The 27,876-nt window shown below is 46.0% G+C and overlaps 1 protein-coding gene across 1 annotated transcript; it reads right to left on the reverse strand.

Annotated features, from left to right (window-relative positions):
- Positions 1-6,859: 6,859 nt before the first annotated feature.
- Positions 6,860-14,319, reverse strand: LOC106022427 (disks large homolog 5-like). Its single transcript, XM_040747863.1, has 6 exons — positions 14,199-14,319; positions 12,944-13,101; positions 11,722-11,865; positions 10,654-10,834; positions 9,451-9,566; positions 6,860-8,042 (listed from the first exon to the last, which is right to left on the reverse strand). Exons 1-6 carry the CDS (start codon positions 14,199-14,201, stop codon positions 7,880-7,882), a joined length of 765 nt encoding a protein of 254 aa, XP_040603797.1. The 5' UTR covers positions 14,202-14,319; the 3' UTR covers positions 6,860-7,879.
- Positions 14,320-27,876: the final 13,557 nt, after the last annotated feature.

Consider the following 27,876-nt stretch of genomic DNA (forward strand, 5'->3'; position numbering starts at 1 on the left):
CCAGTGGTCTTAAGTACGGCCTCCAGGTAGAGAATCACTGACATAGTACATTCAAGACCATTGTGGAATACATGATACCCTGTGTAAAGCAAAAGTAATCCAAAGATGGTGCTTAGATACCCTCAGGCTGTCTGACACATGGCCTTTTGTGTTATTTTTCTCTAGCTCCCTCAGGCTTCACAGCTCTGAGACTCCAGGCCCCTCCCCACCAGTGGCTATGCCCAAGACAAAAGGTCTTACTCTCCTCAGTAACCACAAAATGACAGGACAGGTGTCCCCAGAAAGCTGTGGCTTGATAGCATGAACCAAGGACTTCAGCTGGGCCTCAATTATTTTCCTGTTGCTGTTACACTGGGGTGGCCTCAGAGGTTGATTCACTCCTGACCTGTGTTTAATGTCCTTTGGAAGTCCTTGTGGCACCATAGGGGCTTGTTCCAGCCTGCCATGTTCCACTGCAAGGTGAATGCCCCCCCCAACTGATGGAGGGAGAGCAGCAAAGATGCCCAGCCACCATTGTTAAGGATACATGTGTCCTGGCCCACTCCACCAATCATACATCTACTACGTTTGTGTCTATCATGTTTTTGCCCAATGTAGTGAGCAGAAGAACTCACTATTGGAGAGCTCTGGACCAAACCCCAAGTGTGGGGTGGATTGCCACATGGGCCTGAGAGTGTTCCTGCAGGAAGCCATAAGTAAATAGTAGACATGTCTGCTGTGTAACCCTGTGAGTCTGTGTGTAAGCCTGGGAGTGTGAGCCTGTGAGACTGTGTGTGAGCCTGTGAGACTGTGTGTGAGTATGTGAGACTGTGTGTGAACCGGTGAGTCTGTGTGTGAGCCTGTGAGTCTGTGTGTGAGCCTGTGAGTCTGTGTGTGAGCCTATGAGTCTATGTGTGAGCCTATGAGTCTATGTGTGAGTATGTGTGAGTCTGTGAGGCAGGAAGACCTGAAGCATCCATCTGAGCCCCAAGGACCCCATGTTGGTTACTGTTGTAAGTGGGTATTTGGGAAGAGCTGAGACTTTTCCCTGGCAAACTGGTATCCAGTACCTGAGCAGGGTTAGGCAATATGAAAGTTAGTAAACACACCAAGTGTCACCAAAGCTTATGAACTGTTGTAGGGTGCAGGGTAAGCACAGGGTGAACATATTAGATGCCAGGAGACCCAGAAGGAGTCACAGCCTCTGTCTCTGTGTGTGGCTGGCCCTGGCCTTGTTCTACCACCCACTCTACCCAGGCACCAACGCTGTGTCTGCTTGGCTATTAGGAAACCAGGTTGGCCTTATCCAGAAGGAGTTCATGATTTCTCCTGGACTCATAACCACAGGTTCCCTCAGAGATATGGAGGCTGGAGAAGAAACCCAGGGCACCATGGAATGTGAGGCCATATCCCCTGAGGCCCCAATCATAGAGAAACCCCCAAGCCCACCAGAGAAGGCGAGTGTGCAGATCAACATCCTGCTAGATCTCATGGGAGGGCAGAGGGTCTCAGCAGGCAGCTGATACCTAGTGTCCCCCAGCTGCTGTCCCCAGGACCTAGATAAACCCAGGGGAGAAGTTATCTGGTCTTTATCTGACTGGAGAGCTGGGGCTGCTTAGAGGGTTAGCAGGTCAGGCCAGGAAGGATCTGGGACAAATAGATACCAGTGAATGTGATAACGTATAAGAGCATATCTGATGTTCAGGTAGGTTCAGTGCTGCTCCTAGTAGTGGCTTGAGCTCAGATGCCAGCCACTTTGATTTATAGTAAAAAGCAATAGGGCTTTTATACCATTGTACTGATTTATTTGATGTTAATCACAGCCCTTATTTGATCTTAACACAGTGGTATTAATAATGTGTTGTTCACATGACATCACCCAGAGGGTTTTACAGGGGTACATCACTATGGAGTCACACTGGTTATCCAGCCCTCTAGTAAGGCTAACACGATATTTGGGACAGAACTGGGTTCAGGGCTGGTGGAGGGGCTCAGCTGTTGCAGAGATCAGTAAGCCAAAGGCCACAGGCCTAGATGCACTGGGTGGGCATTGGGCTGACAGAAAGCTGCTGCTAAGGAATAACAATTACTGCTGTGATCAGAAGGGGTTGAGGGCTTTACAAGGCCAAGAGGAAACATGCAGTGTTAGATAAGGCAGTAAGGTAGGTGAATGTGTGCCCCTTGGTCCCAGTTTCTCTCCTGGTTACAGGACAGTACAGCAATAATGTAACAACGTTTTCCTCTCTACAGATTCGAGACCATCCACAGTGCCAGCACCCCTGAATCCTCAGAAGGTCCCAAGGATATGGAGGGTCAGGAATTGGAGATGAGGCCCCAGGATGAAGAGAAAGAGAAAGAAGAGGCAGCCATGACAGTCCCTGGAGTGTGTCAGGTAACTGGGCTGAATAGCCCAGTACAGCATTACTATGACCCCAGGGTAGCCATCTGGGACAGCTGGGTACTAAGATATCTTGGAGTCTTGGAGACAGTTAGTGCCAAGGTCTGTGCAGTGTCCCAAGCAATATTGTCTGAGCTGGTCTCCAGAGTGCCCACAACCTGAGCCTGTGGTGCAGACAGTAGCATTTGTCTGGTGTGACAGGCAATGAGGACTGAGAGATGACAGCAGGGACAGCCACTTGGAGGGGTGTCTAGAAGATGTGGCTGGAACTGCCAATCTGGGGCCCTCTCAGCAGCAGATGGTTAGGATCCTAAGCTGGGTGGTGCCCAGGTGGGCTCAAGTTTCTGTGAGAAAAACACCTGCCCATCCTGGCAGATGCAGCCCATCTGAAGTTCCAGTTACCATCTGCTGCACAAGCCAGTCAGGCCTGTGCTTTTTCACATCTTCAGGCAGCGAGTGCTGCTGGCCACATGCTAAGCTAGAATTAGCAGCTGGATCTCAGCTCTTACAGAATGTAGTGATCATGGTACCCTTGCCATGGCCCAGGATCACAGTGGGAGCATCAGTGGTTTCCAGGGCTCTTACTGAGTGAGGTCACTGTGCAGGGCAGGTAGGTGAGGCGGGATAAGAGGTGTGTGTGTAAGTGGTGTATCAATGATAAAGAGTTTGGAGGCTGAACCTGTGGGTGGACAACAAGTGTGCATGGTTATTGAGTGTCATCTGTGTATGAGTATCTAGGTGTTATCACAACCAGATTCCTATCTGTGGATGGAAGCATGTCAAGGATCTTGTCTTGCTGGGGGATCAGAATAGGTTTTGCCAGGGCAGACCCTCTTTCTTCCCTGGGGAACTTGGGATCCAAATCATATAGTGGTAGAAATGGACTCTTAATTTAACACATGGATATTTGGGTGGGGTCCTCAGGCATTAGAAGTGTGCAGGAGTCAGTTGGTGATATCTGCCATTAGTGCAAAGGAAGATGAGTGGTAGGTGTGGCTGAGGGGCACACAGTGGATTAACAGCCTGAGGCCAGATGGGCAGGGTTAGCCACAGAAAGAATGGGGATTCACACTTTGTATGGAAATTGAGTCTACTCAAAACAATGTCCCATGGCTATTTGTCCTGGGGCAGTTCCTTCTGCCATACCTGAGTACATTGATGCTTAGCACACTTCTCAAGGCTCTAGATGGCATGCAGAAATGTAGGGCAAAGATGTCCACTCCTGGGTGCCTGGTAGGAGTTGGGCTCTGACCCAGGGTCCTATCTCAGTTGAGGTCAGTGTCCCCAGATCACAGTACCATGATGGGAGTAATTTCACTTGATCACTTGATCAAATGGGTGCCAGGGCCTTTTCCACTTACAGGTCAGGCTTTTCCACTCACATGCCCAAAGCCATGGAACTGGGCAGAGCTTCCCAAATTATTTGCAACCTTGGTCCAGGTGGTATGGTATCGGCTCCCACAGATAGGATTTTCTGTGCAGTGGGCAACGATGAGGTTGATGAGTGGCTGTTTACCAACTGCTGAGATAGTCGTTGCCTATCAGCTCCCACACAGGCCGTGCTTATTACCCAGTAGGGAAGCTTCTGGAGAGGCTCAGGGACTCTTATCTCTAGGGCTGCCATAATAGAGCTGACAGTTTAGGGCTGAGATCTCCAGAGGGCTCTGCCCATACTGTACACCATCAGTATCAGGGGCCACCCATTAGATTACTCTCTAGATGAGTTAGGATTTAAACAGACCCCATAAAGTGGTTGTCCCAGAGCCTGGTCTTATTGCTTCTTCATAGCAGGTATACATACATGAGACAGCTCATCTCCTGATGGCCTGGGACTAGAGCAGATGAAGAGAAGTCCTCCAGGAAAAGCTGAAGGGCTGGCAAAATGGCTTAGCAATTAAAATGTCTGCCACATAAGCATGGAGATTGGTGTTTCACATAAATGCCAAGTGGACACAGCAGCCTCCTGTTGTAGTTCCAGGGGGAGACAGAGGATCCCCAGAGCAACCTAGTTAACAGTACTGGCCATTAGTGACCTCTGTCTGTGTGAGAGATGCTGCCTCAGTGAATAAGGTGGAAGAGCGAATAAGGATGACTCCCAGCATCAACCTGGGGTCTAGACACACACACACACACACACACACACACACACACACACACACACACACACACACACACACACGGGAGGGGAGACACACACACACACACAGTGATGCTTGCATACATGCATGCACAGGGGAAATAGAAAAGGAAAGGAAGACCCCCAAGAAACTCCAATATATCCTCCTAGTTGCCATGCTGCCAGTGATACCCAGGAGCAGTCTCTTGATTCCTGCAGACCCAAGTATAATTTTACTTGCTCAAGAGCTTTATAAACACTAGTTTATAGACCAAAGGTTGTGAAAATCACCATCATTGTCATGATTCTATTCTCTCCTGGTTCTGTCACTGCACCTAGTCCCCTCCACCCCCCATCCCTGCCTGGTAGCTGATGACTGTAGCTCTCCACAGTCTGGGGAGTGCATTTTCGTCTGTCTAGATACTGGGCAGTCAGCTCTTCCATGCTGCTGCTGTGAGAAGCAGGAGCCCAGCTTTGCTGAGTATCTATGGGCAGGTTGCTGACCTCTGGACCTCAGTTTCATATTCTTTATATTGGAGTTGGGGAGAGTTGTTGTTGCCCTCCAGCTTGTCACTTACTAGGCAGCCTGGTTTCCCTTCCACGGGGGTGCAAGCAGGTTCAGATACCCCTCCAGCAGCTGATTTTACATTTGCATCCGAGGAACACATTGGGCAATGTTTTGTTGCAGACACTGCCCAGAGTCCTGCTTTGTACTGACCCCACAGTGTGATCTCAGCACCCTCTTCTGGCCAGTGGGGATGGTGTAGTCCTATGTAGATTATAAAACACAAAGCCAGGAAGGGGCACAAAACAGGGAAGCCCTGCTGTCAGATGGTGCTCTGTAGAATGAGTGTGACCTAGATTGTCCTTTTAAAAAAATAATATATTTAAATTCATTTCATGTGCATTGGTGTGAAGGTGTCAGAGCCCCTGTAACTGGACAGTTGGGTGCTGGGAAATGAACCCTGGCCCTCTTGGTGAGCAGCCAGTGCTCTTAACTGCTGAGCAATCTCTCCAGCCTCCTAAGATGGTCCTTCTCTTGCATGCTGTGCCTTGTTATCTGAGGGGTTTGTAGATGCCATAGAGGGGAGCTTACAAGAAAGGAATGGTCTTGCAAACACCTAGAGAACTTGAAGCCTTAGAAGTCCATGAGCCAAGGGAGAGTGGAGTCAGAGGGGCTCCAGCCCAGGGCCCTGTTGATTTGGGACTGAACCCAATAGGTGAGGGGAAAACAGGGACCATGTTTGACTGTCAATTTGTCCACCCAAAGACTGTTCCTTGAGAATGGCAGACAGAATGATTTCAGTCATAAGAATGTGACTGGGCAGTGGTAGTACGTGTCTTTAATCTCAGCAGTTGGGAGGCAGACATAGACATATCTCTGTGAGTTTGAAGCCATCCTGGTCTATAATGGGAGCTCTGTCCAGTAAGCCAGGACTCTTTTTTTAACTAAAAGATTTTATTCATATACAAAATTTTCAAGCAATAAAAATGTAAAGCACCAATAACAATCAAAAGAAAGACACTTCAAGTTGGAGAAATCAGAATCTTGGTACCTGGAGTCTGATGGGTAGAGTGAATTAATTTATAATTTTTAACTTTTTGGTCTATATGGAAATCTTAGCCAAAGAGCAGCCAAGGCAGTTGAGATGAGAGGGTGGCTCTCACCAAATGCAGACTGCATTTATGGGCTTGGTCCCCAGAAAAGAGATTGAGGAAAAAGTCAAAGTCAAAATTCCTAGGCATGAAGGCCCACATCTGCTGTCCCAACACTTGGTAATTAAGACAGGAGGAATAAGCAGTTCAGTCATTCTTGGCTACTTAGTGAATTTGATGCCAGCCCGGGATACTTGAGACCTTGACTTAAAAACCAAGCCAAGTTAAATTGGCCAAAGCAAGAGCCAGGGAATGTTGTAGAATATTTTCTCCCATTTAGTGCTCAAGACAGACTCCTTTACTCTCCCCTGTAAGGGCCCTTACAGTGTCATGTCACTGAGGCCAGTGATGTGTGGACAGTAAATGTGCTGACCGGAGGTAAGAAAGAGGAAATTGTCAGCAGGGTTAGTGGAGTGTAGGAATTCCTCTTTTTATTTTTGTGGCCTTTTTGTCTACACTGGTATGTCTCTGCCTTGGTTCAAATGCACTTGGTTTGGTCCTTGCCTGAGACTCCATGAAATGGAGTTCAGTCCTCAGACAGCCAGGACTCTTACACAGAGAAACAGTATGTTGGAAAAATGAAAAGCAAATAATCTAAAACCTCACCTGGCATATTTAGGTATTTGTGAGTGAAACTGAGGGGCCTAAGTCCACACTGGACTTATAGGAGGATGACGCTACCCTGGTTAAAGAAGCTGGTATTAAGTATGAACAGTTGGAAATTGCTTTTTTTAATTAATAAAAAATTCATTATCTGGAAAGGGGCTTTAAAAGGGAAGTCAATATAAACAGTGAATAGCCTTAGCAAATTATGAGAACAATAACAAGAACAAATAACATGAAAATAATAAAACAAACCAAACAATAAAAAAAACCAAAATCAAAAATCAAACTAACAGCTAAGCTAAGCAGCATTTGCTCACTGCAGATTGAGGATCACAGACCTACAGCCTGTGCCTGTTCTTAGACATAAGGTTGCCAGGCAGTCATGATTCTAACAGCCGTTTCAAGATGAGTAGAGTCAGGCCTCTTTGTGGATTTATATGTCATGTTCTCAGCAAGGTCAGGTATGGAACAAACTAACACATGAAAAGAGGCACTGTTGTCATTTCTGTAGGGTTTGTCCTCAGCAATGTTTCTGTCTGTCAGGGAGTCAGTCAGCTTTAGACTCCACTGCAGGGAGAATCCAGTGCTTTTGGGTGTTGTCTGTCTGGATAACAGCCTGGCATCCATGAAGTCTTCCAGGACAGATTTTCCACCATAAATGGAGGGCTGAGGACTCAGTGAGCTTGCCAAAGTCCTCCACAGCAAAATGACAGAGTAAGTCTTGTCAGCACCATCTCTTCCCTCCATGTTGTTGTGTCCCTCACTAGGGCCACTTGAAGTGGATGTCAGAGTTCAGAGTATTTTTTGTCTCTGGGTTTCTGTGTCTCAGTGTTCTTTTTGATGGTTTCTTTTCTTCATGATCTCTGAGCCATCAGACACATGGACCATTTTGGCATGGGTCACCTGGAGGTCAGTTGGTATTTGCCTTGTGGTGAGTTCAGAGATACAAGGGGTGTCATTTTCTAAGGAAGGCCTTGATCCTAGGGTGAAGGATGTCATGCTTTCAAGGTGTCTGTGGCTCCTATGGTGTTCTCAGGTTCTCAGGGGTGTTGTCAGGAAGGAAAGGGAATAGGGACCCAGGAGCAGCCCTGCTGGGTTACTGGCTTGGCTTAATTGGGGCCTATTCACACATAGGAAATAAAAGCTGAGGAAGAAAAGGCATCTCCAGAATTCAGTATTTGTTCAGGATCAAGATCAGCAGGTAGTTCCTGGGTTAGCAGCTCCTTCTGAAGGAGGCTCTCATCCTGGACTGTGGCCTGTTCCAGGTCACATCGGAGTTTTTCTGACCTAGGAGAGAAAGGCAGTTAGGGCACAGTCCTGATGGGGACCTGCTATTGTCAGCTGACGGGCAACAGTCTCCCACGACCTCAACTGTGCTGGAAGTCAACATTGTTCTTTTGACTGAAGTCGTTGTTGTTACCCCAAAGGAGTAAGAGTCACAGAGTAGCTGGGCCTAGAACTTTTGTCAGCCCTAAACACCTGTCAGAATAAGACTGAGTAGTGTATGTTCTCTGAGAAAGAATGGGTCTTCCCCTTACAGTCTGGGGACATCATTTTGTTAAAGTAACAACATATTAGTAACATAGTCAACAGCATATGAGTGATGCAGATGCTATTCATGATGGGTTACTGATCAACCACATCGTGGTATAAATAGATATAAACAGCCTTGCAAGTTGGACCTGGGAACAAGGTCATGAGGCTAGCTCAGTCCTCATGCCCAGAAGGCACCTTCAAGTCCACAAACAACATGCAAGTTAGAGCCTGCCATAATAGAGCAGTATTTTCTGACATGTGTGCCTGAGAACACTGGCCCTGTCTGAGCTCTGGGACAAACAGAAACGTGATTTGCTTAGGACTAGAGCTGGAAATCTGCATCCTGGCTCTTCTGGGAGTCTGTGACAGGGCATTCCTGAGAAGGGTCTGATCTTCCCCACAGCTGAGACTTCTGACCTGGAAAGTCCTTAACCTACTCTCTCCAGAGAACACTTTGCACATGAAATGCAGAGAGCCATGCTCAAAGTTGGGAATCTCTCATCTACAGAGGATGTTCCTCAAAGAAAATTAATTTCAGCCAGTTGTGGTGGACACACTGTTCAATCCAATCACTTGGGAGCTGAAGCAGGCAGATCTCTGACAGTTCAAGAAAATCCTGCTCAGACCTTAGAGAGTTCACAAGGGTCAGACATACTAAGTATCAAAAATATTAATTCCTGTACATAAGCTCTTGTTGACTGAACTAGCACAATACTCTGAGGTTGTCTTTCCTGGTTGTAATTATGAGTCATGCATGTAAGAAGAAGCCCATAAAAGACAGAGATCCCAGGTACAGATGATCCACTTGGCTCCACCTCCTCCCCACTTCTGGGAGCAATGATTGGTATATAGGACCTCTTGTAAGTATTGCCATTTGGGTAGGGCCCTAAACAAGGGTAGCATAATAAAAGCCATCTTAGTATTCCTACTGTATTCTTAGAGACTAACACTTAAGTTTCTGTGTCTGCTTATCTTCCTGTACAGCATAATTTCAAGGCCTGCAGGCCACCTCTCCCACCCCTCTGCCACCTGGCCTGCAGTCCAAACTCCCCCAGCCACGGACTTGCATCCTCGGAACATATCCTGCCAAGATCAAGCTTCCTGTTTCAACCTTCATTGTGCCCTGCTGGCCAGGGTACCCTACAGCCTGGCCTCCTACCTCATCTGGTAGACCTCAAAGTGATGGTGCAGCTTTTCTGCCAAGTCCTTTTCCCGGGAAAGCATCTCCCTCTGCTTCAGCAGGAACTGCAGTCTTTCCTTCAGTCTTTGGAACTCCTGTTCATTAGAAGATCGTGTTCTTAGTGGGGAGTTGCATACAGGCATGAGCACATTGTCATGAAAATGAAACATACAGAAAGGAGCCTAGTGGCTTGCTGGTAGGTGAGGCAAGCCAAAAGGGCTTACACTGCACCACACACACACACACCACACACACACACACACACACACACACACACACACACACACACACACACACAAGAGAGAGAGCAGAAAGAGAGAGCGAGAGTGAGCAGAATACAACACCATGCAATGTGAACAGATGAGTTAGACTAAGCACACGACTCTTTCAGAGGAGTCTCACAACTCAGCCATCTTCCCTTGGGGACTAAAGGTGCTGTGGAGAGTGTACTCAGCTTGGCCAGAATCCATTGAAGTGGCTAGAGAAATTTTTACCCCTGAAACCAAAAAACTCACACCCCTGATCCCCAGATTGTCAAAAGCCCCCATACGCTAAGCCAATCAACTCCAGATTGTATTCTCCAGGATGGGAGACCTCTCTAAGAACACTCACAGAAAACAGGCCTGAGAAGTTGCTAGAGAGGCTTCTGTCACTGTGAACCAAGTGTTGCATAAAGGAAGAAAGCACATTGGGATGCAGGAAGAAAGGAGGAGGCCACATGCCACCCAAATCCATGACTATGATAAGCACTCATTTGGCACTTGCACAGGAATCTCCTCCTTGCAAACTGCTTCCCACCTGTGATCTCACATGTGCCCTGCAAAGCAAATGAGCCCCAGAACCCGGAACTTACTCACTTAAAGTTCCGTGTATAGGATCCTAACAATCATAATGACATGTAGGTGTGTAATATGTTACTGACCTATCTCCTTCACTGGACTGCAGCTTCAAGCAGAGCAGCAGGGATGGTTTGCCAATAATTCTGGTTCATTAGAGGCTAACTTCCCAGAAGTACTTGTGCATGGACACTGAATGGATACCCGGATGACATGAGGTGGATGACTGGATGGGAGAATGAATGAGTAAGGTGATGAGTGAAAGCACAGGTGGGTGGATGGACAGACAGGCAGTCAAATGGACAACTGGACCTGACCTTAGCCTGACACATCTACCTGCCCTTACCTTTTGCTGGGTCTGTAGGTCACTGGTCTTTTCGTCTTGGTTCTTACAGATCGATTTCCATTCCCTCAAGTGGTGCTTCAGCAGGAACCAATCCTCCATCCGTTTCTTGTTCTCCTGCCTCAAAACGTCTACTTTCTTCTTCAGCTTAGTTTGTTCCATCAGGAGCCGGCTGTGCAGACCGCTGGGAAGACCCTCTGTATAGTAAGGTTCTGCCAGTCTCCTCCTCCCACCCCTGCCTCCAGGTACTATCAACCCCAAACGACCGAAGGTTCTCATGAAGATATAGCCAAGAGCTCAATATGGCCATGACAACAGTTACACTTAGAAGGCCAAATTAGAGAACAGCTAATTAAAAACAAAGCAAACTACTTCTGAAAACCCCAACACCAAAAGGGATCCGTGTCCCTTCAATAGAGGGATTCTCCCAACTGTCCTTAACTGTCCACGGTAAGGAGAAATAACTGTCCATGACATGATAAGGGGAAACATCAGCAGGTAGTGGGCAAACACCCTTCAAGTGAGGAGGAGGCCCAAGGTGAGTATCTACAGTTTCCAAGCCACCAAATCTGTAAAACCTGGGCCTGATTCCAGATTTCCAGGGCTGAATAACTGACATTCCCCTCACAGTGAAAATCGCTTTTTCTTTTCTTATATCTTTTCCTCTTCCTCCTCCTCTTCTTCTTATTCTCCTCCTCTGTCTTATTCTCTTCCTCATTCTTCTTCGTTTTCCTTTCTCTCTTACTTGTTTTCTTGAGACTGGAATTCTCTGTGTAAAAGTCCTATCTGTCCTGGAAATCATTCTGCCTCCAGACTGCTGGGATTGTACCACCACAGCCCAGCTTGATTTTCTACCTAAAGGTTCATGAGGCTCCAGGACAGTGAAGGGAGGAGCTAACAGTCTCTTTCACACTTAGTAAAACTAAGTGCAAGAGGCAAAAGTCAAAGCGATTCTTGCTAAGACAAAGAAAGGACAGAACCAGAGTGTGTGGACTATCCAGTCTAGAGACAAAGAAAGGAAGAGATGGCAATTCCACAACTGTTAGGGTCCATTCCGAAACAGGCACTTACCGATAGAAGCCCGTCTCCTTGACAAGGTCATCTAACTTCCCTGAAGCCTCAGTGTTCTTATTCTGTAAGCTCTGTAGTTCTGCCATGACCTCCTTATGCTCCATCTTCAGCTTCTCATAGGAAGGATTTGGCCTGTGATAGGGCCTGGCCCCAGGAGCAAAGAACTCTATGAACAAAGGCCTGAAGTGAACTCAGGCTGGTGTCATGGTCTACCACAGCCCAGGGGATGCCACATTCTGGCTCCTATGTACTGGGACTTTCTGGTGCTTAACTAACTTGTTATCCTGGCCTGGATGACCAGAGGCTAGGTGTTCAGATGGAGAGTGGCATTGCTGCATGAGCTCACTGAGTAGACCTGGAGGGTCAGTCTAGCTCTCTATGTTCCCAAGAGTCTATGCTACAGGTCTTGGTCCACCAAAAACCTGCCCTGGTGTTTCTCTTGTTTCAGAACAAGGGTTGTAGATCCTGGATGACTATTACTGAACAGTTGGACAGATCACAGAATTCGGGGGTTGAGACCCAACATCAGGATAGCTATAAAAACTCCCCAAGGAATTCCTGTGTCCCACCACAGACACCTGGCTCCCAGAATGAGGAGGACCACACAAACATGCAAATGGATGTAAACACACACACACACACACACACACACACACACACACACACACACACACACACGCTTGCGAGAAGGAGAGAGAGCTGGAGAGACAGGAGAGCAGAGCTGAAGAAAGGCAGGGCCCAGAATTGTCTAAGAGTATAAAAAGAACAGTGACTTCCTCAGGACTTCCAGTCACACACTGAGATGGACAAATTGTGATCAGGCCCTTCCAGCTGCTACCTGAAGCTACAGGTACACAATCACATGCAAGTACCAGGACTTACCACATACAGCAGCTAGTATGCCACACAAGCCGCCACCTGTCTGGGCCTTTCCATAAATGTGCTGGGAACTCATACGTTACTGCCTCAATCCCCCAGTTTCGTGACTCAGACTAAAAACTCTTGTTCTCATTAGGAACAAGCAGAATAGTTCATATCCCCATTTCACTCCTGCCTATGTTTCAGGTTCTGCCTCTCCTCCAAGAGGCATTGAAGGACCAAGAGGCATTGGGCATAGGGAAGCTCTGAGGATCAGGCTCCTGGAATCCAAGATCTTAAAATGAAGACGAGGGTGAAACTGCAGAGGCAAAACAGACAGTATGGAGGTTGAAACAATGGATACCTATTTTCCACATTTCCCTCAGTGATGGAGAGAAGGCGATCTCGCAAAGCATTCCTTTGGCTGGTCACCAGCTGCAGCTCCCTGTTCAGCCTCCCCATTTCCTTCTTCACTTGTTTCTTAGTGAGGAGCGTTGGCTGGGATGATGGCTCCATAGCAGCCTATAAGGGAAGATGAACACAAGCAAGTTGCATAGCAACAAGGCATAGAGAATGGACAGACCACCCTGTGGCCCAAACAGAAAGATCATGTCTGGAACCTAGTGACACTCCAAATATTTAAGGCCAGGTTGACATACCCCATCTGTGGATCTCTACTCTTCCACAGCTGTGTAGAGATGTGGCTATGTAAGCAGTCAGGTGTTTCCTTTGCCTCAATACACATGCTTCAGGAGAACACAGAGACAACCTTACCAAGCTTATTCACAGTGACACAGTATGCAGCGTGGTCCAGAGCCCTGAACTCTGCCTGTGGTTTCAGAAGCCAGGAGAACTGGCAAAGTACACAAACTCTCAGGTGCTGTGAGGAGCCAGATCTCCTGCCTGGTCATTCCAGGCCCATGTATGTGGATTGAAAAGTCACACAGGGGCACAACATGGTCAAAAGACCCACCAAGTCACCCTACCCCACTGACAGCCCAAATCATAGAAGCTAGCCCGAAGGAGCCAATGTCTTTCCTGGTATCCTGCCTCTGACAGTTGTTTGGCTACACTAGAGAATTGCCTGCCATACTCAACTCCTGATTCATAACCCTAAGGGAACTATTGTAAGGGAGGGGTGGTCAGGAGGAGTTCTGCTGTACAGCCTGAGGGCATAATGTCTTTTCCAGAACCAATTTTGTCTCCCTGTGACTGGTTTCAGATAATCACTGCACCTAAAGGAAACCACTGGGGAAGAAGAGCAGTGATGCCTGCCCTAAGCTGGGGACACATCAGTCCCTCCCTTCTTCCTGCTGTCTCCTTCAGTCCCCACATTACACCCTTAAACACCAGTCAAGGTAAAAGCTAGGTGCTACCAGCACATCAGCATTGACCTGGCCAGTATCTGGCTTAGAGCGACTGACAAACTAATGTTCTGGAATCCTTGACTTTCAGGAATTATGGTAAGCAGGGAAGTCCATTTGCTTCTCAGAGGTTCTAGCCCCTCTGCTTTAGTCCTGGAAGGCCCAGATCAAGCCCACACCCTCCAGGAAACTCTCCATCTCCTGTCCAGCACTCACTATGCCTATGCCAAAAACATTGATTTGATCCTGTTTTACCATGAGATTGAACAGCAGCTTCCTTCTGCCTCTCTCTGGTCTCTGAATGTTCTCTAGTCTCTCTTCAAAGTAGAGTTCTTGGACAACATGTCTAGAGGCACTGAAGGAAAGGCCAAAAGACAGCTGGTGTTGCTACCACATTCGTGACATCACAGAATGCCAAGCTCTCCAGGATACAGTAGAATGTCCTGAGACAGGACTGACCATGTCATGGGAAACAGTCTTTGCCTTCTGCTAACTGGTTCTCCCTGAACTGACCAGAATCCCAGGTTCCCTTTCCAGGAGCTTCTTTTGGAACATAGGGAAAGCCATTCAGCACCTCCTCCTTCCAAAGCCAGAATTCCCTTAGCTTGGTTGGAAGCTCCATAGTAATTCCCATCTAGACTTTCCAACCACAGCCCAGGGATGTCTGATTCCTTCCTCAAAACCCATCTATTCATCAATATGAGCAATTAAATACTACTGAGAAGCCATGTTAGGATGAATGTAGACAAGGAAAGATCACCTTCCTCAAGTCCAAGTGTTTGAAAGCACATTCAGGGAGAAACTGCAGGGCTGGTTGCAGAGTGGGATTTGGGTTAAGGGTACAGTTATGGAAGCCATGTGCTGAGCTTAGAGAATTGCCCCATGGGAATGCAGCCATCAGGGCCTGCTGTAGAATTTCTTCTTCACAGGTTAGCTAAACCAAGTCTGTGTATATTATGCCAGCAGACGGCTGTAATTCATCTGAAAACATCCCTTAGTGTCTCAGTGAGTACTCTATGAATAAGCCAAGGGCTTATCACTAGGAGAGTCTAGCAGTTTTTTGGCTGAGAAAATTCATACAATGCTCTGATGCTCAAAAGCTGTGTTGGGCGTTGATGAACGTGAACATCAGCTGAAAGGCATTATCCAGAGGCAACAGTGCACTATATATCCAGTGCAGGGATCATAAAGCCCCTGGTTTATGATTCGATCTTTCTGAGTATAAAGGAAAGATATGTGGGAATCACCTGTGCATCATGTGACAGCACAGTAACTATAGTAACAGTAAACAGGACCTGTGAGATCCTGGCCTGAGCTTGCTGCCAGTGCTGTGCCTCAGGTGACCTAAGTATATCAGATTTGAGTTTTCAGGACAATTTCTAAATTTTGGTGAAAACAGACCCTCAAGAATCTACAAATTACTCACCATGCCGCCCTGATTCCCAGTAGAGAGAGCCATAATGGAATAGGAAGTTTATCCTAACCCTACAGTGACTGCAGAGGGTGTAATTTTGGGGGAGGGGCGGTGTGAAAAAATGTGCATGTTTGGTAAAGAGAGGATCTGACGTTATCTTTGAAGGTGCATATTCCCAATACACGAAGCAGGTGTTGTTGTGAAGAAAAAACATGAGCTACTGTGATAAAAAAGCAGTCTGGTGAATGGGCAAAACATTAAGTGCCTGAGGCCCAGCAGGCAGTTCAGAGCTGAGGAAGTACGACTATGTGCAGGATGCCTTCGTAAAGTAGAAACTGTGGGGTTCAGGGACAATGCACCAGCCAGTATGATACTATATGCTACAAAAGTATTGGTGCACATTAGGAAGATGAACTTTCAGAATATTTACCTCCTTAGGAGTGGGAAGATTTGAGGCGAGGAAATGTCTTGGCTCGTGTAGACCTGGAAGGTGTGTTTGCATGTGCAGGTGTTTGGGATTTGACTCCTGGTGCAGATGCACAGAGGAAGGCTTCAGAAAAATGCAGAAGCACATCCAGAGCTGCTGGACATCCAGGAGGAGTGTGGGAGTATAAATTAGCGATTGTTTTGATGGATCATCAAGGATGTTTTAGTGGCAATGAGTCAAGTGAATTCCAAAGACTTAGAGCCAAAGCCTGTAACCTGTTTCATCTATAGCCTTGGATAGAACATGACATCTAAAGCCCCAAAGAGGCATGGCTGCAGTGGAGTTGAAAAGCCTGTTGTAATCAGTGACAGCCTTGCTACCTTATGTCCAAGTCAAACACAGGCTTTAGGTCTGTGGGGCCCAATCTGCACTTAGCTTAACTGGTAGGTTGGTTTTTGGTTTTGGTTTTTTCATTTTTTTGCTTTGGTTTCGGGTTTGCTATTTTGATGTTACTTGTTGTTGTTCTTATTTTTGATAATTTTCTAAGCCCAATCACTGTTTATATTGACCCCCCCTTTTTTGTTTGTTTTTTTTTTCGAGACAGGGTTTCTCTGTATTGTTTTGGAGCCTGTCCTGGAACTTGCTCGGTAGTCCAGGCTTAGTCTCGAACTCACAGAGATCCATCTGCCTCTGCCTCCCGGGTGCTGGGATTAAAGGCATGCGCCACCACCGCCCGGCTTGACTTCCTTTTTAAAGCCCCCTTTATAAATGCATTTTTATGAATAACAAAATCAATTTCCAACTCTTCACACAAAACCCCAGGTTCTCTCATCAGGTGTGGGGCCACACTTCTAAAAGCCTACAACTCACAGGCACAGGTGGATCTCTGCAAGTTCCAGGCAGCATGGGCTGCATAGAGAGTTCCCAGCCATCCAGGACTACTCAGGGGATTGGTGTCCCTGGTATGGATAGCATGGCTTACTCCATGGGTACACACTTTATGATGGAATCAGTATCCAAACTGTATCCAAGTTGTCATGTATTTAGCTACCCATAAAATATGGTACTTTATAGATTTCATCAGTTGGACATTGAACCAAATTATTGACAAATACAGCTGTATTACTCTATATTCTCACATTCAATAAAACCATTGTAAAAGAAATCAGGCTGGGCGGTGGTGGCGCACGCCTTTAATCCCAGCACTCGGGAGGCAGAGGCAGGCGGATGTCTGTGAGTTCGAGGCTGGGCTGGACCGATAGCCTCCAAAACAATACAGAGAAAGCCTGTCTCGTAAAAACCAAAAAAAAAAAAAAAAAAATCAGGAAACCCAGAGTTGTCTGTTTTTCTAGAAATACAGCATTAGGGATAACCACACAACACATATAATGACCTCCAAGTCATTTTGGTGCATATCTTTTAATAGATGATCTTAGCTTTGTAGAGGCAATTGGTGTGCTTTTCACTTTAGGTTTATTATTTTATGAGAATGGGTATTTTTCCTACAGAATGTGTTCTGCATGCATGCAGTTCCCCCAGAGACCAGAAGAGGGCAATATACACCCTGTCATTGATGGTTGTTAGCAGCAAAGGCTTGAGCCATCTACAACTTCTACTCTTGGCTTTTGTCCTTCAAGACCTAGGCTCTGTATTAGCTAGACTGGGTCATCCCACACCAATGAGAGAATTCTCTGGAGACTTCTAGAGACAGGCACATGAAGTAGGCATGCTAATTCTCTTAGGCTGACTGGTATCTACGCAGGACTCTGATGTCCCCACAGATCTGTGTATATTCAGGACCATGCCCCAGCATCACTTATTGTTAGGGTTGGAGCAGATCTGTCACCTCTCATCTAGGTTAACAATGTAAACTAGCCTTATCTTGTAGTGGGAGTTCCTGCTGAAGTTTTTCAACTGGTTTGATTTTGGAGAGGTAGCCCCTGGCTTTCACCTGCCTTCAGTGACTGCTACCTTTTGTGTCTGCTACCTTGTGTTTGAAGTATGTAAATCTTACCTGAGAGTTTCCTAAAGGTTCAAAGCCTATGCAAAATTTGGTTGTGGGAGGACTCAGAAAACTGAAATATCCTGTGACTGGGAATTGCTTTGGCATTTGTCTCTGGGGAGTTTCAGATAAGAGATTTTTGGTATGAGGAAATTGACTTGCTAAAGATGTAAATTGTATCACAAAAATGTCTTTTGTAAAGCTGCATTCAGTCAGTTCACTCCCCTGTAAGCAAGAAGGCTAAAACTCATCCTTGAATGACCCTGCATGAACTAAACACCGGACATAACACATCTGATGAATTGCAGATTTGAGTGACCCTCCAGTGGTCTGGGTGTGGGGTAAGGAATCCTTGATAGCAAGAAAAATCTCCAGCTAAGCAGTGTTGGGAGGAAACTGCAGAGCAGGCACAGTGCATGGAGCCTACAGCAGAGGACATATGCTTTCTGCCCGTGTAAGCCTGGGACATGAGAGGGATAGTTGCAGCTGCACTTAAACATGGCAGGAAGGGTTTCTTCCAGGTGATTCTTCTATAATTGTAGAGCTCCTGGGAGTAGATGCAGCTTCTGAGACTGGAGGTGAGTTAGAGAGTTCAAGTATGGAGAAAGTAATCCTTTGGATCCCCAGACAGGTGCTGAGAAAACAGGGCTTCTACATGTTCAGCAGTCAGAGAAACAGGGTAGATGATTTTGTTATTCTCTGCCATAGTCCACATTCTCTTTCTGAGCTGACTGTGGCATAGAAAGGGTCATCTGTAGACACACTGGAAACTAGGTGAATCTTGGTTTAGACCACACTACCAAGTTACTACTATATTGAATGGATCTTCTTGTCCATCTTCTCAGTATCTGGAAGGAGCCTTGGGTCAGTTATGCCTCACTCACATGTGGCTCCTCAGGAGAGGCTTGGCTAGTTTGGTAACTGCTACCAGATGGACAGATCAACCTGGCTCCTTCTACTGGCATTTGTGCAGGTAGGTAATATTTTCAAATCAGCTTTTCTAAGGCTAAATTTTCCTTAGTGCCCAGTGTGGACTTAAGCTCCTCTTTTTTTCTTCTAGATATCTAAACATCCCAGGTGGGGTTTTGATTGTTTTGTTTTTCTTTTTTCCAACATGTTTCTCTTGTGTAAAATTCCTGGATGTACTGGACAGAACTCCCATTGTAGACCAGGATGGCTTCAAACTCACACAGATTCTCCTTGTCTGCCTCCCAGGAGCTGACCTTAAGGGCAATTGCCACCAGTACCAAACTGCATTCCCAGTCTTGAAAGTATTCTGTTGGTCATTCTCAAAGAATGGTCTTGGAGTGGACAAACTGACAGCTGAGTCTCTTCATGAAGCCTGCCTTGTAATTGTTGTAAATGATGGATGGAGTTCCAGACCTGTGATGTAACTCAGCGGTAGACTAGTTGCTTAGCCTGCATAATGCCCTAGGTTCAATCCTAGCCCTAGTAGCTAGAGGCAAAGAATAGTTAAAAACCCTGTTATACCCAGAAGTGAAGCTTACCATGAAAAGGGAGTTTTGATAGAGGCTTTTATGTTTTCCAACCTCCAGCATCCAACCTCCTCCCTCCAACTTCTATAGCTCCCTCCATGGACTCTCTTTGTTGAACATGTAATTTCTCTATGGCAATCATTCAGTTTGGGGGTAGAAAGAATCTAGATGTTATTAATAAGGCAGATACATACTTAGAGTACATAAATATTGATGCAGAACTTAACAAAATTCTGTGTTTGAGGTGATCGGCTGGTGAGAGGGCTCAGCGGGTAAAGGTACTTGCTGCCAGGTGTGCACATCTGAGTTTCGTCCCTGAGACACAGGTGATAGAACAAACCTTCCTCAAATTGTCCTCTGATCTTCATGTGTGTGTACATGTACAGCCTCACACATACCATAACTGTGTTAAACATCACTCAGAAAACCATGTTAAAAACTCATGCAGGAAGATGCAGATCTGTCAGTAACGTCTCCTGGTGCCTTGTAGGTTAATACTGAAATGGTGGGCTACTTCATTTACACCCCATATCCTGTCAATGTGACTGTCTCATGGAGACTGTGGTGTGTATTACCACCATGGACAACAGCAAGAACTCCGTATATTACATGCTGCTGTTCCCAAGGTGAGGAAAAGCCTCTTCTCGTGGAGAGGCAGCAATGGGTAGGGTCTGGGTTAGGGTGTGTACTGAGAGCACCTCTTTCTGGCCATATTGCTAAATGATTTGCCAAGGTTTTGTGCCAGCTCTCACACCAGAGTTTAGTCCACTACATTTCCTTCTGTTCTCTCATCAAGTTGATTGTAAATGGGCTACAGTTCCCAGAGTTGCCTTTCTACCTGACCCTGACAGCACACAAACTCTTAGATTTAGTGTATTTCTGGTGGTCCCTGGTTTAACAGCACCAATGACAGAGTGTCCCCAGTTCTTGCAGATACCCAAACTCATACAGGAGCCTCCTGATGTGTCTTTCTTGCCACATTGTACAATTTCTGACCTTGGCTCCTTGCCCTGCCTGCATCTCATAAAAGTACTTTGTACCCCTGACGCAGAAGCCTGGATAACTTCACCTGTGCCCATGCTTCTGGTTTCCCTAGGAACAGATCCTAGGATGAGCATCAGACTCTCTGACATTTTTTCTTTTCTTTTCATTTTTGAGACAAGATCTCTCTATGTAGCCCTGGCTATCTCAGGACTCTCCATGTAAATCAGGCTAGCCTTGAAGTTGCAGAGATCTGCCTGTCTCTGCCTCCATGGTGCTGGGATTAAAGCCAGAACTCCATTCTGGGGATGGTAAGAGGGGAAGAACAAGCTAAGGGCAGAGGCTCAAGAGATCCAAGACAGTGAGAAGAACCAAGGTAGCTCATGACTGAAATGTCTGGGTCGTATAGAAATGAGAAGCTGGGGGAAGGGAAGAGAAACCCCTGGGATGCTGAGGTTTAGGGGTGAGACGAGCAGAGAGGAGCTGCTGGTACTGAGTGAGGCTGGCTGCCAGGGTGCACTTTGGTATTCTAATAGGCACTACAATTAGCCATTTTCCCAGGTTTCTTTGAGACTTGACACTGGGTTCATTTCCCAACACACATCAGGCAGATTACTACTGATTATAACTCCAGTTCTGGGAGATCCAATGTTCTGTGGTACACACAAACTAATTGAGGCACAAATACAAACACATGAATAAAGATAAAAATTTTTTTGATTTTTTTCTTTTTGAGACAGTGTCTCACTTGCCTTTTAGCTCTTGAGGGCCTGGAATTTGATATATACACAAGGATGACTGGGAATTCATAGAGGTTTAACTGCCTCTTCTTTCAAGTACAGGCATTAAAGGTGTGCCCCACCTTGAACGAGATGGTACAGGAGACCGCTTCCTGAACGTAACACCAGTAGCACAGACACTGAAATCGGCAATTAATAAATGGGACCTCCTGAAACTGAGAAGCTTCTGCAAGGCAAAGGACACAGTCAACAAGACAAAAAGGCAGCCCACAGAATGGGAGAATATATTCATTAACCCCACATCTGACAGAGGGTTGATCTCCAAAATCTACAAAGAAGTCAAGAAGCAAGTCTCTAAAGCACCAAATAATCCAATTAAAAAGTGGTCTACAGAACTAAATAAAGAATTCTCAATAGAGGAGTCTAAAATGGCCGAGGGACACTTAAGAAATTGCTCAACATCCCTAGCAACCAGGGAAATGCAAATCAAAACAACTCAGATATCATCTTACTAATGTCAGAATGACTAAAATCAAAAACACCAATGACAGTTTATGCGGGAGAGAATGTGGAGAAAGGGGAACACTCCTTCACTGCTGGTGGGAGTGCCAACTCATACAGCCACTATGGAAATCAGTATGGAGATTCCTCAGGAAAATGGGAATCAGTCTACCACAAGACCCAGCAATTCCATTTTTAGGCATGTACCCAAAAGATGCACATTCATATAACAAGGACGTCTGTTCCACTATGTTTATAGCAGCACTATTTGTAATAGCCAGAACCTGGAAGCAACCTAGATGCCCCTCAAGTGAAGAGTGGATAGAGAAAATGTGGTACATTTACTCAATGGAATACTACTCAGTGGGAAAAAACAATGGAATCTTGAAATTTGCAGGCAAATGGATGGCACTAGAGTGAGGTAAGCCAGTCACAAAAAGACAAACATAGTATGTACTCACTCATATATGGATTCTAGACGTGAATCAGGGGGAATGCCAACCTACAATTCCACTGCCAGAGAGTCTGGGAAACAGGAAGAACCCTAAGAGAGATATGCGTGGTACCCCAGAGAAGGTGAAACGAGGCAAGATCTCCTGAGCAGATTGGGAGCATGGGAGGAGGGGAGAGAGAGCCAGGAAAAAGAGAGGGGGAGAAGAGGAGGGGAGAGGAGGACAAGGGGGAGCAGGAAGGTTGAGTTGGGGGAAGAATAGAGGAGAGCAGAATGAGAGATACCATAATAGAGGGAGTCATTATAGGTTTGAGGAGGGATCTGGCACTAGTGAGATTTCCAGAGATCTCCAAGGATGACACCAACTGGCAAACTAAACAATAGTGGAGAGACTACCTTAAATGTCCCTCCCTGATATGATTTTTGACGACTATCTTATATACCATCCTAGAACCTCCATCCAGTGACAGACGGAAGCAGAGGCAGACACCCACAGCTAAACACTGAACTGAATTCCTGGAACCTAGTGACAGAGAGGGAGGAGTGATGAGCAAAGGGCTGGTGAAACCCAGAGAAACAGCTGACCTGAACAAGGGGGAGCTCTTGGACCCTAGACTGATGGCCGAGAGGCCAGCATGGGACTGATCCAGATGCCCTGAATGTGGGTATCAGTGAGGAGACCTAGGCAATCTATGGGGCTTTGGGTAGCAGATCAGTATTTATCCCTGGCACACAAATGGACTTTAGGAGCCCATCTCACAATGAGGGATGCTCTCTCAGTCTGGACACTTGTGGGAGGGCCTGGGCCGTACCCGGAACGAAATGACAGACTCTAAAGATCCCCTATGTAGGGCCTTACCCTCCCTGGGGAATGGAGTGGGGGTTGGGTGGGGGGTCTGGTGGGGGGAAGCGGGGGTGGAGGGGAGAGAGAGGGAGCTGGGACTGACATGGGAAGCAAGCTTGTTTCTAGCTTAAATATATAATAAAAGAAGTGTTTCAAAAAATAAAAAAAAGGTGTGCCCAACCATGCCTGGACAGAACAAAAAAGTAATAATAACACACACACACACACACACACACACACACACAAAATACATACATACACACACACACTCTGTTTTTCAAGATAGGGTTTCTCTGTGTAACATCTTTGGCTGTATTGGAACTAACTTTATTGACTAGGCTAATTTTAGCTCTAGGGAGAAAGAGGCAGGAGGATCTCTATGAGTTCATGGTCACAGAGCTAGTTCAGGATAGCTAAGGCTACACAGAAACCTTGTCTCAAAATAAGAAATCAAAACATACCAAAAATAACAAATTAAAGTAATGACCCTGCAACCAGTTAAAAGCTAACAGTCTAGGAAGTCAAGCCACACCTCCACAAAACTACCCCTGAATTTTCAAGATTAATAAACAAATGCTAGCTGTGCACATTTTTTTGCCTCCACTAGCTTTGCAGACACATGGCAGGCCCTCTAGGAATATAAGATTGCATTTGCACATGGAGGATCTTATTAGTAAGATTCTAGTGAGCCAGTGCTCCTTGAAGGACCAAATGGAAAATACCCCAATCTGTTGCTCTATGCAGTCACTCAGGATGCTCTATGTCAATGTAACCTACTTCCATTTTCTCTTGATCAGGAACAGGGGACATTGGAGCCACCCTTATCTCTCCCACTAGCTTGCCTATCCTTAAACCTTACCCAAGGTCAGGGACAGGGAGTGATCCCCTGTGCTGGAGCAAGATGGGAACAAGGAGTCTGTTCTACTCATTTGAGTTAGACAACACAAATTAATTCTTGTACATCACACTGATCTAATTACTGGGTGGCTCAGTTGTGTTATCTGTGAAATGGGATAATAATTTTAAGCATAGGTCCTTTAGGAGGAAATGGCTTCAATGGTTAGGGAGCCATTTGATATTTCCTCACTCCCTGGGAGCCACTCACTTCAGTTCAGCTGCCAGATAACCCACTTCCCACTATGTGAGCAGACCTGGGCTCTGGCACAGCACAGAGCAGACAGATCCCTAATTACATACTTGACAGCAGAGGAGCCTGTTGACATCCAGATTCCTGGGCTTTGACCCAGACCCTCAGACCAGGCCCTCTGGGATACTAAGCCTGCATATGCACCATGGAGAAACTTTGACAGAAAGACTCCTGTGATCCTGGACTCCATGGAATCCTGTCCAGGAAGAATCAAGTAGGCTTATGATTATGCTTGCATTTAAGCTATTCCTCAGCAACTTCTTACCCCAGGTTTACCCTGGGCCCTGAACCTGCTTCCGGGACTGATTATTTGAAGGCCAACAGCTCTACCTTCCCCCAAAGTCACCCCCTAGCCTGGTCCGAGGTTCTTAAAACCCCTGGGCCAAGTTCCCATAACATGTGGGTACTAATCTGATGGACATTCCCTAGGGGCAGCCAGGGAGCTCTGAGTACTTTGACTATAATCTTCAGACCTGGGGAGACAGTGTCAGCTCTCCAGAGCAGCCCAGTCCAGCAATCAGTTTTCCAAGGCTACAAGCTTATGGTGGCCGGAAGGACAATGGGACCCAGCCCCTGTTTTAAGGATAACCCAACCCCAAGGGGCCCTCATCCTACCCCCACCCAGGGTGATAAGAGCATCTCCCAATGAGTCTCTTTTTCCCTCACCTGCAACAAACACAGCAGCAGTACCTGTTCATCCCTGTCACCAGCATCAAGTTGGTCACCCAGCCAACCACAGCTCTGAGGATAGTCAGCAACCTTGACCTCTCAGGTGCTCAGCCTTCTTCCTGTCTCCCCTCATTCCCAGGAGATCAACAACCCTTTCCCTTCCCCAGAACCCACACACACCCTCCCCACATGCTACCAATCAGAGTTGGCCAAAGCCCGCCCTCTCCCACAGAGGGCCAGGAGCTGAGGATGCTTTCAAGATCCTTGAGGGAACCCATTCCCCCACAAGAGCCCCTCATTGGGCAGAGGCAGATTGCAGGGCTTTCCTCCAGAGCCACCAGTATACTCTGCCAGGCACTTCTCCCTGAGCTGCGACAGCATGGACCATCTAGATGTACTGCTGACCTGCAGACATGTGATTGCAACTATAGCAGCATAACAGTCTTCCTGGAACACAGGCCATTCTGCAGCCTGTCGCTGGCCATAAACAAGGATGGCTCCCTGCAGCCCCCAGGACTCCCCACACCTACCATGTCCTCAAAGGCACCCATCGATGCATCGAGGCTTGCTTGAACACAGTCAGGCTTCCTACTTCCTGCTAACCTGAGATGATCAGGGGGACAGCAACGATGACTCCCTGAGAACAAGCTTTCTGCCCACCAGCTTGGCTGTCACCCCCTTCCTACTTCCCACCTGGGACCTTGATATGGAAGATGATGCCAAGCTGCACAGGCTCACCACCGAGGCACCCAGTGATAAGATGGCAGATGCTCTCTACACTGAATCCAGAATCTAGAACTCTGGTTATGGGTGTGACCTTGACCACTGTGATGGATACTCTATAGGGTGCTCAGCTGCAAAAAAGAGGGACCCTGCCTAACAATGATATTCCCTATGAATTGTTCCTTGGATCCAAGGATCTAGCTTACTGCTTCCCTGAAGATTTGTGTTCTAAGCCTTTAGCTATGGACACACCACCTACCTGCAGCTGCAACCTTGGCTAGGACTCTTGAGTGAACATTACCAAAGAATCCACCCTACCCAGTTGAAACAGACCTGGGAAAGGTGCACTGACCACCTCCCTGTTTACAGGACTGCCTGAGGATGCATTTGACCTATCACTCTATGGTAGCTTGTCTCCAAACAGGCCGCCCATGTACCACTGGTATGTACTGACCCTCTCCCTAAGAAACCTCTTACATATCCCCATAATCCCCAATCTTGCTACTGGAAGAAGTTTCTCTGGTGCTGCTTGGTCACGTTCCTGCTCTCTCCATGGGAAAATTCACTCAGAAAGAGTGTCTCTTAGAACCGACAGTACCTCCCAGTGCTCCTCCCACTACAGCAACTTTAGTGTTAGTCTTAGGAGTAATCTGTGTGAGGATGAACTGAGAGCAAAAGATTGGTAACTGAATAGCAGTCAACTGCAAGGGACAGGGAGCACACACAGTGTGAGGAAGCTGAAAATCAAAGCAAGATGGAGCCAAGCTCAAGGCAAGCCTCCCTGCTGCCCACACCTCATGTCACCTCACCTCACAGAGCCATCCTTTCAGTAGAAGAAAAACGACCTAAGATAATTTTATGAGGATGGTTGAGGCCCTTAAATAGGAAATGAAAAATTCTCTTAAAGAAATGGAGGAAAAGACAAACAAATAATTGGAAGAAATCAACAAACCCCTTAAAGAAAACCAAGAAAAAGCAATCAAACAAGTGAAGGAAACAATTCAAGACATGAAATCTGAAATTTAGGCAATAAAGAAAACACTAACTGAGGGAATTCTGGAAATGGAAAATCTGGGTGAATTGTTTCAGGAACCACAAATGCAAGCATAAACAACAGGATACAAGAGATGGAAGAGAGAATTTCAGGCAAGGAAGAAATAAATAATGAAATTAAAGACTTCCTAAAATTTAATGAAAATTACTGCACAACATACCCAAACTTATGGGACCCAATGAAAGTAGTGCTAAGAGGAGTTCATAGCACTAAATGCCTACATAAAGAAGCTGGAAAAATCTCACAACTGAAAGTGCTAGAACAAAAAGAAGCAAACTCACCCAGAAGGAGTAGACAGTAAGAAATGGTCAAAATGAGGGGTGAAATCAATAAAATAGAAACAAGGCAATTCAAAGAATCAATGAGATAAAGAGTTGGTTCTCTGAGAAATTCAACAAAGTAGACAAACCTTTATCCAAACTAACCAAAAGACACAGGGCATGCTAATTAACAAAATCAGAAATGAAAACGGGTACATAACAACAGATGCTGCAGAAATCCAGTGAATCATCAGGTCATACTTCAAAAACCTGTACTCAACAAAATTGGAAAACTTTAAGGAGATCGACAATTTTTTGGTAAGTACCACATACTAAAATTAAATCAAGAACAGATAAAATACTTAAATACATCTATAACTCCTAAGGAAATAGAAACAGTTATCAATAAAAAGCCCAGGTGCAGATGCTTTCAGCACAGAATTCTACCAGATGTTCAAAGAAGAACTAATACTCCTCAAGTTATTACACACAATAGAAACAGAAGGAACATTGCCAAACTCTTTTTATGAGGCTGCAGTTACTCCAATACCCAAACCACATTAAGACACAACTAAGAAAGAGAATTGCACACCAATTTCCTTCATGAACATAGATGCAAAAATACTCAATAAAATATTGGCAAACCCAACCCAAGAACACATCAGAAAAGTCATCCACCATGACCAAGTAGGATTCATCCCAGAGATGCAGGGATGGTTCAACATACAAAAATCCACCAATGTAATCGACCATATAAACAAACTGAAGAAAAAAACCCCACATGATTATCTTATTAGATACCTTCCACAAAATTCAATACCCCTTCATGATAAAGGTCTTGAAGAAAGTAGGAATTTAAGGGACATATCTAAACATAGTAAAGACAATACACAGTAACCCAAGAGCCAACATGAAACTAAATAGAAAGAAAGTCAAAGCAATCCCACTGAAATCAGGAACAAGACAAGGTTGTCCACTCTCTCTATATCTATTCAATATACACTGCTGTAAAGAAACTCCACAAAAGAGACTTTATATGGCTGTGGTGGCACAACCTGTTATCCTGACCATGCTAGGAGGATAGCTAGGATAAGGCAGAAGATAATGTAAAGAATATGATGATTGGGTGTTTTATATAGCTATATGAAAATGTCATGCTGTTTTATTTAAGGATGCCACCAATTTCAGTATCTGAGCAGCTCCAGGAGATAGCACCTTATGCAT

The sequence above is a fragment of the Mesocricetus auratus genome, unplaced genomic scaffold, assembly GCF_017639785.1.
Source record: "Mesocricetus auratus isolate SY011 unplaced genomic scaffold, BCM_Maur_2.0 Super-Scaffold_100006, whole genome shotgun sequence".
In the NCBI taxonomy this organism is placed as follows: Eukaryota; Metazoa; Chordata; class Mammalia; order Rodentia; family Cricetidae; genus Mesocricetus; species Mesocricetus auratus.